The 13,782-nt window shown below is 37.2% G+C and overlaps 1 protein-coding gene across 7 annotated transcripts in view; it reads right to left on the reverse strand.

The window, feature by feature from the left end:
• The window catches only part of MAST2 (microtubule associated serine/threonine kinase 2), a 197,486-nt gene that overhangs the window by 93,651 nt on the left and 90,053 nt on the right, over window positions 1–13,782 (reverse strand). For 5 of the 7 annotated variants that reach the window (XM_072867322.1, XM_072867321.1, XM_072867320.1 and 2 more), the window contains exon 5: window positions 7,993–8,199. The exons of the other annotated variants lie outside the window; for them this stretch is intronic. In XM_072867322.1, the coding sequence (XP_072723423.1) occupies window positions 7,993–8,199 (207 nt within the window). The remainder of the gene's footprint in view (window positions 1–7,992; window positions 8,200–13,782) is intronic. 7 annotated transcript variants of the gene reach the window in all.

Raw genomic sequence — 13,782 nt, forward strand, 5'->3', positions numbered from 1 at the left:
GACATAATGAATATGAGAACAAGCCTGGAACACTGATTTTTATAACTACAGATTGATACATGTCTATAAACTGTTTTACAGTAATTCTGGGAAACCCACAAAGGTGATGCATTATAAAAGTAATGTTCCCTAAAATATACATAATATGTAGAAGATCTTCTAATGAAGATATTTGGTTTATATATAAGACTCTAACCTGTATGTCCACCTATATGTAAGCAGGGACATACATGTTAGAGGTCTGGAACACAGAAGCCGATTTAATAAGGTAAGGTAAATTGGCCCAAAATGAATTCTCTGCTTTGAAATGAAGTACAGAATACACAGACATGGAACTCTCAATGATTTCTGCAGACTCCAGAAAAAAAATTCACTTTAAAAAACTAAAAACAAGTTAAAAGTTTGCAATGCTAAATCTTATTACACTCTACTGTACCACGTTAAAAAATGACACAAATAAATCTAAACTATTATAGCTAGAAACAAAAATATATAATAGAGTTGCTCATTTTTAAAATAAATGTGATTTACACAGCCCAACTCAGCAATGAGCTTTTAAACCATATCAGATATAAAGGAAAAAGAAAATGTAGATAAATGGGAATATTAATCTTTTACTCACTTTACTTTCTTTTCTTCCAAGTTTTGATTAGCAGAGCTTGCATTATACAGATTTTATTGATTGGGAGAAGAAAAAAAAATAAAAATTTAAGCAAAATTTATGCACATTTTTTATATTTTCTAGTAAAACCAAATCTAGGCTTCTGCCCTACCTATAAAAATGCAACTAGTAATAAAAGCAAATAATATTCCCAGATCTTCAAATTATTTCGTACAACACACAAACTACTAAACAAACAGGTAAGCCAAGACAGCATAGATCATGCATGCAAATGAACAACACCTGCTTGCCTGAAGAACGTACTTTCTGCAGAGAAAATATGTCTTGCAAAATTATTGAATAAAGTACTTTTCAGAATACCAACCACTTACAACAACAGTGTGTAAAAAGTAGACTGTGGCCTTCTACGGTGTAGTCTGCAGCTGCCCTTATTTTTAACAAGAAGGTGAAAGCTGCAGAAGCGACAGGTCACAGTTTTATGATCCATCTCGATATTAGAGGAGGCTGCACACACTAAGCCATGGGGTACAGGCTGGAACATGTCCCCATGGGCTGTTCCTCTCTGTCAAAGATGAATGTAGCTGTAGTCACACCATTTTGTTCAAATTAATTGCAAGTTCTCTGAGAGGGCAATGCAGACACTCATGACTTAAAGGAACACTTATGGTCAATATTTGTGTGTTGATTAACTTCAAAAATTGGGCATTTAATGATTTTAGAGTCTTCCAATGTCTCAGAAGCAGAATGGACAAACAGTTGCATTAAAATGAAGTGTGGAGGAAAGCTGATAAGGATTTTTACCAGATTTCTTTTGGTTGAAATTTTTTCCCTAAAAATTTGCTAAGAATTATAATTTGACCTGTTCTGTTGTTATTTTAAATTTCTCATCTACTCACAAAATAAGTCTGAGAATCACAGGAACACAAAAATAGGAACAATATAATAAAGAGCACAAAAAATAATATTCACCTCAGGCAAGCTGCAACCCAAACATGCATTATCGCTTCTACTTGTGCAGCAGGTCTTCTAATAGAATCAAAAGTATTACTTCTACAATTTTTTTTTTTTTAGCATTTATATAAATAAATGCCTATCTCAGCCCAAGATGTGACAAACGCTACTCTCATTGCACAGCAAGTTTTTCCCAGACAGCTGGATCAATAACAACCCTGCTCTAAAGACCCGAAGGTCTAAAGAAAGGAAAGGACAGGGAGGACAGGAAGGAAAACAAAAGCACACAGAGCTCTTTCACCACAGCAAAGATTACTGTTTGAAGATTTTATTTTAGAACATTAATAATTCATAATGACAGTGTAATGTAAACTAGGTTAGAAGATTACACTTTCAAGTACCACACGAGGGACTGAATGACAGAATAATAACCCCTAGTCAAAGTAGCAAAATTTTAGGAGATAAATGAGGGGAAGAGAGAACTTGGAGGACCAGAACAAGCATATTTGAGATGAAGGAACAAAAACAGGAACAGAGATACTGAAGCTGAAAGGGGATACAATTTTAAAAACTGGTGCAATGTTACCCTGAAGTCTTCTTTCCTTCTTTATATTCTAAACTTTCCTTACACTTTCAGGTTAATATTGATCCACTAAATGGTTTATCTATCTAAATTAGAAATTGCAACTCATGGCTTCAAACTAATTTTTAAAAAAAACAGATCTGAAAGGAATCTCCTGCTCATGGGCAGGAACAGTCTTGTGCTAATGCAAGCAGCTGTGTCATATAATCTCTGTTTCTCCCCAGCTCAAGTCTGTTAAATTGACACTACATACTCGCTATCAGTACGTCTCTACTGTTAGTGCTTCAGTGCAGGATATTAATGGGCCTGTTTGCACACTCACCAACTTTCCAAGTCAAAACTAAAAATAGCACCTGGTTGCCTCATAGGACAATTAAAAACAAGATTTGGAAGATGCAGGGAACTGTCTATCAACAATAATAAACACACGACTGACTGGTTAGGAATATATATTTCTTTCTCAGAATGATTCCCTTGCCAGGAATCTTTCAGCGCACAGGTTGTTTCTGTATCTGTATTCAAGATCAAAAGGTCTTTGAGGAAGAGACTATATGAAAGGAAGAATTTTGTACAGAACTGAGCCCACTACTATCATTTGAGGAAATCACTGTTATTTGAGGATAAGGACAGAAAAACGTCAATATTTTCTGTAGTCTCTTAAGAACCTTCTGAGCTTTTCCTTCCTTACTAGAAGTTGCTAGCTTGTCCCAACCATCCCAAATTCTTTGAACAGTGCAAGGTTAGTAAACAAGTTGGTTCATATGCACGTGTACCAGCAGAACACAGCCTTCAAATAAAATTATGCAGATAAACCAGTTATGAACCACTTGGTTTATAGATGAAATGGCTAGCAAACATTAAAGCCCTCCAACTCCTGAAGCAACAAGTACATACGCCCCTCTGGGAGCCTCCGATTTCCCAGGTCAAACCACCAGGTTATCCTTTACAAGTGGTCCCACGGAGGGCAGCCAAACGGTGAGCCTGGAACGAGACAAGAATTCACACCTCATGCTCCAAACCCGAGGGTTTAACTCTTCTGCTACTGCACCTTCAGGCAGGACACGGGGTTTTAGCATTTACATAATGTCTTCACATGAAAAAAATATACCATTCAGGCCACCATGCTTGAGTATTTCCAACCACGTGGCAAGGAAACAGACAGCTTCCAATCAGCGTAAGAAAGACAAAAAGTTATCTGAGCCTGTCAAGTTTTAGATATCACCAATATGTCCCTCCCCTGTAGTCTCCATCTCCTAGATGGGAAAAACTATTCCCAAGAATAATAACTGGTACAAAAGAAAAGGAATAAAGAGAAAAATTTCCATTAAAAAAGAAATGAATTCTGGGAAATTCATTCATTCATTCAATGTGAGATGTAAATTACAATTCAGTTGCCAAAAGATTACCTACTCAAAATTCACCATTTCACATTATGCATAATGATATATTCACAAAGTTGCTCTGTTACTCATTATTCCTGAATTGCTTATCTACATTGTTTCCAAAAGTGACATTATACTGCCTTGCAGTCAACTCTGACCAATTATTTAGCACATTTAAGAAAGCAGAACCTGTACCAAATCAAGCACTAAACCAGGAAGCTATCACTTGCTGCAAAAACAGAACAATTTCCAAATGTCATTCAAGCTGAATATAGTCCTCTTCATTAATCCTCTGACATTTGTCAAATAGGAAACTCTTAACTAAAATAAACTCTTAAAACCTGTATCAAGTGACTTTAAACTAAAAGGAAATTTAAGTAGAGATAGGAAACTATCACCAACTCTTGACAAGCCTTGAGGTATTTCAAAATAAAAAATATAAAGAACCTCATCAAGTTTGAGTTCTGAAATGTTTTTTATCTTCCCTAAAAATATGGAACTTCTCCTGTTTACAGGTGCTGCCCTGCTGTTGTAAAATATAGGTAGTCTTCAAAACCGAAAACACAGGTGATCTGGGGTGGCAACCGCCAAGAACACGTCCTTATACTATGGAAGTGATTTCTGCACCTGCCTTGAAGTAGAAGGACTGGAGTTACAAGATCCTCAACAAAACACACAAGCAATCCCGACAGGTAAGAAAAAGAACCACAGCCTAATAGGAGACCCCATTCAAACAAGGCTGATGTCTCCATCCCCACCCCTTGGTGAAGGTGAGCTGACCAGCACCCTGCGACGCCCGGGAAGCCCATCTGTTTACTGCAGCAGAGCAGACTCGCTGGGGACGCTGCACGCTGAACCACACTCACGCACCCAAACAAGCCATAGCTCTAAATATAGGTCTCCCCTCATCCACTGCAACAGCTTATATGAAAAAGTCTATCTAAATAAAGGCAAGGCAACCTTCCCAGTAAATTTGTTGAACGTCTATGTATAATAAATTCTTGTTACTTACCACAGTTATTGATTAAATGCCTGTTTCCTAGAATAGGGTTTTTATGTAAATAAATTAATATATTCTTAAATTATATAACAGATGTCCATAAAATCCTAATTATATAAAACTCATAACATTGTAATTACACACTGATCAAGTAATTATGTACTGTGCTCAAACACTGAGTGTTTTGGAGCAACACTACGTTTCCCATTTTGTTTTACTTAAATAAGACAGCAAGGATCTGACCACCATCACATTCACAAATGGTGACCAGATTTTGTACAGGCTAGAAAAAAATCCACGAAACTATTCTGTGAAGCTATAAAAAATGAATGGTTATTATCAATAGACTTTATTAAGGCTAGAAACTCCAAGGGAAAACATTCCTATAAAAATAATCTCTACCATATATCCCTATAAGAACATGTTCCACAATTGGCATAAATTCATGAAATCAAAATAGCATGAGAAAATATCCCTTGATTAATCGAGCTGAACCCAACTCTTCCCTTGATTTGTTAGGATAAAGCAAATTTCCACCGAGACTTCACCTCACCTGCAGCACCCAGAGAGGCCAGAGATACAGCACCTGAACACATTCACTCTTATCACCACAAACAAATGAATCCATTTCTCGAAGTATTGAAACTAGTTTATATCTTGCTGAGGGTGATACAGAAAGTGTAGCATTTTTTTGGAACGGGGGAAATGCATGTTCCTTTAATCTCAAGGCCCATCACTTCTAAGTTACAACAATTAATTCATGACATCTTTTAAGCAACTTGATATCAAGAAATGCTGTAAATCTATATTTCAATTAAAGGACAAATATGGGTGTACAAAGACTTGCCAACTCATAAAGAGGACCAGCTGTGAAACATGGCCTCATTTTCTTCTTCGGTAATTTGACTTCCCTCCTACCCCCAGAAGAGTGCAAGTCAGATCCCAAATATGAGAGACAATACTTCAGTTTAATTTTGGACGTCATTCTCTTTTCTTCCTAAAGATACATGACCTTAATTCCAACCCACGGTTACATCAACTGTAGCAGTCTTATTTCACCTGCTACCAATTTATTTTTATTGTAATCATGCCACTTCACATTTCCTTTTACTCTTTTGAAAGATTTACATTATTTTCAATTGTTCAAAGGCTATATATAAAATATTTTCACTCTTAATTAGATTAATTCTTTCAGAAGCCATGAACTTCCATGCTAGCTGCAGAATACACTTGACATCAGATGCACCAACAGTTGTTCATCCATCCATGTAAAAATATCAATGACACCATGAAAAATAGGCAAGAAGGGGAAACCTATGTAGATACTTGCAAACACAATATACAGATGACAAAAAATGAGAAAGATTTAACATTAAGGCATACACTGTTCTAGTTACATTTTCCACCAGTTCCTAGTATCACTTGCATAGCCATGGAAATGAACCACAGCCTCAGCTTAACCTGAGGGTGTTAAGCTGAGTAGATCAATGATGGTAATAACTTGCCAAGATGAACCTTTGCTCTAAGCAAACAGGAATGGCTATCACTGCTACCGTAACCAAGTAAACAAAACTACAACAAAGAAAGACAGGATAAAACAGGATCAAGAGCTGCACAGGTGAAAGCAACAAGGACAAAAATAAAAAGTTATTATAGTAGACCTAAGCTCTTACACAGAGTTATGTATCTGTGAATCATCAACCATTCAGTATTTAGAGAGCAGATGGTTGGAAGGTCCCCATATGTGAAAAACATTATTATCAAGAAGAGTCCATAGTAACAGTGGAATATAACTTGACACTAAGGCTTTTATATGAACTATTCTTAAAGAGAAAGTTATTCACTGGCCTATGTCAAAAGCCTGAAGATTGAAGAATTCTCAGAGAAAAAAAAGCAGTAAGTACCAAAATATTTTGAAAATAATCGATAATCATTAGATCTCCTCTCCAAAAAGAACAGTTCTCAACTGACTTTAGCAGTAATCTAATTTTCATAATTACTACTTACGAGTCTGTTAATTAGCCTAATGCTAAACAGCATTTAATCACTCTTGTAAAGTAACATTACCCAATATCTGTTTTTAAGTAACAAACAATAATTTAAAATTATATTGATGACAATGACACTAAAACGTTGAGACTGCTCTTTATCCACTGCCCTTTGCTTCACTGCAAGTGCTGCCAAAATGAGCACCATAGTAAGAATTTTCACCATGTGCTGCCCAACGTGCAGGGAAAGCGGCAGGCGTGCTGGGCAACCACCTCTCTCTTCGTGGCAGTGCACAATACACCAAGTACAGACGTATGCAACATCTCTTTCCTTTGCTGACAACCTGATTTCCACCCAACAGATGTAATATATGTTACTCTCCATTAGAGGGACAGATGCCTAAAATAGCTCAACTTCACATTTTCTTGTTACTCCTACCAGAGCTGGCCAGCAAGAGCAATCTCCCTCTGAAATAACAGTCTAGGTTCAGGGGCTATTGCATTACCACCTGATGAGTAACTGAAATTTGACCAGCTACATCCACACTGCAGCATGTGAACTTCAAAACCAGCCCTCTGATGGCTCTGCTGGCTCAAGTTTTAAGTAGGTACCACTGAGCTCCGATTTCATAACCACACACACAAAGATCTCTTGCTTGTGTTAGCCTTTGTCAGTAACTATCTCACTGGGTGAAGAAGCTCACTTTTAGTGAACAAGCTGAAAGTTTCCACTGGGGTTGCTGATGGCCCTATATGTTCCATAATAGCACAATGTAAAGGAAGGGCTATTCCTGAAGGAAAAATACATCAGCCAAGCTCTCAAATGCTTTAATATAAACTGAGCTGGTTTGGACTTTTTTTTGGTTTACAAACTCTTGCACCCCATATTTAAGCCTCATAACAACCAGCTTGATTCTACTTGTTATCCTTTGTAGACACTGTGTCTGGACACAGAGGCTTCAGCCTGCTAGCTTCTGTAAGAAACTAACGTGGATTTACAGCGAACAGAACAGAGAACAGTACTGCTATTCTAGGCACAGATCTGCTATTCTAGGCACGGATTTTTAAGAACCCCACTCTAGGCTGTTTTACTTTCAAGTTGGTTTTCTTGACATCAACGATACCTGTGAGGGTTCCTTTGCTCCATGGTACAAGTTGCACATGCACTCAGAAGCTAGCACAGGGTACAACCAGGAATTTGCATGCACACACAGGTAGACAGGTTTCCATTCCTCATTTAATTTTATATTCTTCCCTATGCAGGGCCTTAAACTACACATGAACTAAAAAAATTTGTACCAACAAGCAACATCAACCTGAACCCTAAATAACTGGAAGCAAATTACAACTACAAGGCTGTTCCCTTCTGTTAGATATTATTCTTTTAAATGATAAAGCTGGTAAGTTCATAAATGGTTACACCAACACCAAACTGTTAGAAATTCCTAGCTGATACCTCTCCTTACCTCCACTGGAAAGGACGGCTGTAGCATGGACTAGATGGATTGCTCTGGGGTTGTGAGTTCAGGTAAAATACTAGAGGAGAAGTAACAAGTGCACAGTCAGCACTAAACGGGAATTTAAGGTGCTGCAGACCTGGAGCAGATGTAGGAGAGAACATGTGCTGATGAACATCACTTCCTCGGCAGTGGGAGTACAAAGGAGAGGAGATTCTGACAAGGTACCACGGTAGAAAAAAAATAAATCAGCATCAGTATTCACAACTTCTGTTTCAATAAAGAAAAAAAAAAAAAAGATTCTTCCAAAATACAAGTTATATCTTCTTAATAAATGCAATAAACTAAGTCATCCTTTCAATTATCATCTAAACCAAAATGTATGTGATTCAATATAATAGCTAGTCAACATTATTTTTCCACTGTGAAAATCTTCCAATCTGGAATGATCCAAATTCTTTTTTGTAGTGATTCCTAAGCTTTCTGGAACACACACCACTGTCAATCCCTAATGTAAAACTTTTAATTGAGAAATATTAACAAAGTTGATAATCACACCAGTAACAGACATGGACCATTTATATATCGCAGCCTTCACAAATTGGGAGCCATGGTTCCACACCACAGCAGTGGCAACAATAGAAATACACAACTGTGAAAACATGAATTACACAAACCATTAAGTAGAAAACAGCATTTAGCACTGACAGTGTTTTATAACAACAACTAATTAAGCCTGAAAGCAGCACTGCAAAATGGCTTTGTTCTAATTTTAGCAATAGGGAAACTGAGGCACAAAGAGGTTAAGTGACTCGTCCATAGCACATCCATGGCAGCATCAGGGTTACAGCTGAGGACATTGATTCCCAGCTCTGTGCTCAGTTCTGTAAACTATACTGCTTTTGCAGGGTTAGCAGCCAACACGTATTCGTATACACAGAGAGCACAGAAAATTTCTCAAAGTAGCTGCTTTCCAAAAAGCTGCAAACAGACTTCTACATAAACATAAAAAAAGAGGTTCTAACACCTACTTTATTGAACTATACACGATGAGATGTCCTTCACTAGAAATAAAGTAAAAGTTAACTTACAAATATTGGTATTATAAAGTGTGCTTATGTGTTAGAATACAAACTAGTGCCACCATATTTTTACAACTATAACTTTGATTTTGATTGAGGGATGAAAAAAGTTTCTATTTACCATATTTAAGCATAAAAGCAAGCAAAAAAATCTGCGGCATCTTTCAGTTTTGTTTAGTATTCAGATTTTACATTGAAAGTCTTGAAGTCAAGCATGTTTGTCAATGCTCCTTGCTTTAAATTTCCTAATGAATCCAAATACATATCCGTAAGTAACCTTTACATATTGGAAATCCTCCCCACTAGCAACCTCTGCTTAAACAGCTGATGAGCTTTACAGTCTGCAGACAGAAAAGGTTAAGCCTGCCTCTTACTCTGCTCCTCCCTTTACTGACTATATGACAGGTTCATTTAACCTCCTCTACTTACACACAGAGTATTAAATACACAATTTCCTTAATTTTAACTAATAAAATAACAAATATAATTACGACAATCATAAATAGCAGTTTTAATTAGTAGATTTCAAAGCATTTATAAAGGACCCAAGCATTAAAAGGAATTGCTTGTTTAAATTTCATTTGTAGAAATACATGTGGCAATGTAAATAAAGATTTTTTTGTATGTGTCGAATCTAAAAGCTTTCGATAGCATTCTTAATTTAAAAAGATAATAAAGGTAGCAAAGGTTTCCGTAGATTTGAGCCTTGGGACAGCTTTCTGGCGGATTATTAAAAGTACTTTTTAAATCTGAAGAGTGATCAAACTAGAAAGCCAGAGTTACAAACATTCAGTTTTACTACATTAATTAATTAATGCTTGGTACAAAACCTAACTACAATGTACCCCCCATTTAAAAACATTTAAATATTGCTCTTTTTTGGCTATACTTTATGTTAAATGCTCCAAAAAAGTAAAATGTTAAAGCTTCCAAATGGAATTTTGTGTACAGCCAAATAAGCATGACAGATAAAGTTCTAACAAATAAAAGCAATGTCTATTGGCCACAGAAAATTCTGGCTTGTTTTTCTTCATAGTTTCAATTTGAAATGTTTAAGTGCAATTTATTTTTCACAACAGTCCTTACTGGATCCGCAGAGATGGGGCTCCAAGCCTCTGTTTCCTCCGTTTCATCATTGTGCTGATACACTATGTTTCTTCCCAGCATAAGAGGCTTAGAGACAGGAACGAAAGCCCACCATTATCACTCCAACGGAGAGCACAGAACAATCAGTGCAATTCCAAGCTCTTCAAGTACCCCCAGTGTCACAGAGACCTCAGGAGTTCAGTAATGGTCCAGATTAATCACATGGCTCATGTTAAAAACCTAATTATTTTTTAAAAAAAACCAAACAAACAAAAAAAACCAAAAAACTTCTACGAGTCTATTCATAGCATCCAGAGAAAGGAAACGAAGCCCACTAGTATGAACTGAAGGTGCAGAAAAGTCCAGGACACAAACTAGCCATCTGATCCGTCATGCAGCCAGCAATATAGTCCTGACTCACTCAGGCTGAGCCCACAGCAAATCAGCAACAAACTTCTCCTGGGCTTCCAGGAGCAGGAACAGTTGCTCTCACCAAATCAGAAGGAAAGCGTAAAGCCAAAGGGAGCAATGGCACACTTGAAAGGATTCTGGCAGAAATCTCACATAGCAGCTTGAAAACTCACACTGCAATAGGAACAGAGTCACTGCTCCCACCCAAAGCCCTTGCAGAGTCATCGGCGGTGCAAAGAGCAGCTGTTCTTGACGGGCGGGGAACATGTGAACCATCCCTTTTTCAGAAATCAATCCCCTTAGGAACACGCACAACTTTAAACATCTTTCTGTAACTCCCAAGCTGTTTCAGCTACAAACTTTATGGATTCTAGCACTGAAAACAGAGCAACAGCAATTGCAGCAGCCTAGGGAGCCAAATGCTGAAAGAGGGGGTGGGAGGAAACACCTTCATTAGGAGACAACGTTCCTGTGTACAATGCAAGTCTTGCATTTTTGTTTGCAAATGGCAACTTCAATCAGCTCAAAATCAATTTCATACTATTAACAAAACTGTCCCGAAATAATGTCCAACATTTTTTAAATGTGTATTTGTAAGAAGGTAGCTTTCCCAAAACACATTCCAAATATGTATCTTTGATAGACTTGAAAGTGTTAAAACCGTATTTAGGCAGGTAAAGACTGCTATTCACAAATACTCATCAACGAAGTCGAATTCCAGATTACAACTCATATCTTCAGATCCTCCCATGATTCAAATCACAGCAGGAGTGCCGCACAGTACAAGATCACAACCTCTCAACAGCTATGTCCCATCAGGAGAACAAACTGCCAGTCTCAAAAGTAAGGTCCAGGGTGGCTGTTCCTTAAAAAAACAGAGCCCCTGTGCCCCCATGCCATGCCTGCAGAGTAAGAAAGCACAGCAAGCAACAAAAGATACAAATTTGGTACGTTATGTATAATTTTATTATACTTATTAAATGAGAACCCAGATTAAGTAGTAGAAACTTGATAATAAAAACCTGCACAAAAGACTTTTCTCACTTTTAAATCCTTGATTAAAACCTCCATAAATTCTTTGTCTCTGAGACTGCAGTATATACAGAACACTAAAATCCCCCTTATTCACTATATCACTTCTTTTATAGAAACACTGCTTTCAAATTATTTTTAAAGCCTAATATACAAATAGCAACACTCCTACAGAGACCTGCAGGACTAATTCGGCACGTTCCACCTCCAGAGCCAGCCCCACATATCAGCTTAAGAGCACTGGGTTATTTTTGATCTACTGCTTGTGAGCTGCTTCTGTGCAGCTCAGAGAAGGATGGAGTGGTTAGAAAATACCACCTCTTTCTCTCCCCATCTATAAAAAGTATCACAAGCAGAAAGCATTGAACGGAGGCATTATTTCTTATTCTATTTCCAGATCCAAGACAGAACAGAGTGCAAAAGTAGCAAAACTCCCTACTCTTTTTTCAGAACTGTTTTTTTTCTCCATTTCCAGCACTTTGGCTTCTCCATGCCTGAGGCACAGCACTTGCTACTGGCAGGGAAACAGCATCGATCAATCCCCAGCAGAATTGCCTACCCACCAAGACGAACAGAAACAGAATGATATACTCCATTTCTCTGCAGATACAAAGGAAATTCCCACAGCACCTGAGCATGGCAAGATAAAGACATAAACCAGCTCTAAAGGCCAGAAATTTTTGTTCCTGCCATCAAACTTGTTGTTGTTTCCAAGGTCTAAGCATTAAAAAGAATACAAGTAGAAACTGATATAAACTGGTATTCAGCATGTCCTCCCAAATAAATTCCTTGGTGTACTTGTATGTTACTTTCCTGTCAGGAAGCTGAGGGTAAGTTCAACAAATTATGATGAAGACTTGTTTAATGAAACACCCCATGAAACATCTAGGGCTGTAGAAACTAAGAACCTTCGGAGGTTTATAAGTAGAAGGGGAGGGCAGAAAAGGAGGGAGAGAAAGAGAGAAAACGAGCCCCACAGTGGACATAAATTGCCTTAAAAAGATACTAGAAGGAATAAAGACCACTATAAAAGCCTTGCACATGTCTTTAGCAAACACTATTATGTTGCTTACCACATTTCATGAAGATAGACATAAAAACTTGAGGTAAATACTATTTCTTATCAGCACCTATTACCATCAAAACAGCCATTTGTAATATTAATTTAAATGTGTATTTTTATTGGATATATTCTGGATTATAATTATTTTTCATGTTTCTTATGCCTCTGTGTTCTTTTTCCGTTCATACACAGACTTTAAAAGTATATTTGATACAGATCATTGATAGCAGGAAAGAATTAACAAAAATAACTTGCATCTGAAATTAAAAACTGGTTTAGCAAATCTAGTTTGCTGAAGAAATTACTCTCTTCAAATTCAGATATAATGTGGGAAAGCAATATTTTCTTTTTCGAAAATTTTACATTTAGATAGTACAAAAATTACAGCAAGCCAAGCTAGTAACCCTGCCTAAGAAACCATGAGGATTTCAAATATAAACCCACATTTTCCATAAAAAACCTGAACGGGTCAATAAAGTTCATGTTATAAACAACTGAATTTATTAAAAATGGGGTACTGAACAAGAAAACAGATGGCTCAAATGCAACCCCAACTCAATTTAGTGACTGCTGATCAGCCAAGAAGCCAATTAGAAGAAATAGTGAGCTCCAGGACGGTGTTGAGCATTCTGCAGCCACAATGAAAACCTGCAGTTTACAGCCTGGTCTTTTGGATGCCGAGTTGCTGTTATACACATGAACACGCATGAGCGCTTCATCACAAGCCTCGTCTTGCTGCGCAGTCCCCACCTTTGTCTTTTCAAGTCTGGAACGTCTGTAGTGCGCTTCACGTGCAGGTGCACATCAAAACCATTTGAAAGCTGAAGCCAACAATACAAAAAACAATCTCTGTACATGCTGTAGCACCAAAAGAACGGAACAGGGTAATGGCTGAAAATAATTAAACCACTTCCACTAATAGGATGGAAATCAAAGTTTGGGTCTATCACTTCACATTCACTATTTGAAATTAAAGAAAATATTCATGAATGTTAATTATTTTTTGTGAACAAAGCATGGGAAAAACATAACCAATACATTTATATGCATAATCTATTAAAGGAAAACTTTGAACTCTGATTATTGAACCACACCAGAGACAGAATATAACTACTTGCTCCTGTT

The sequence above is a fragment of the Ciconia boyciana genome, chromosome 7, assembly GCF_034638445.1.
Source record: "Ciconia boyciana chromosome 7, ASM3463844v1, whole genome shotgun sequence".
In the NCBI taxonomy this organism is placed as follows: Eukaryota; Metazoa; Chordata; class Aves; order Ciconiiformes; family Ciconiidae; genus Ciconia; species Ciconia boyciana.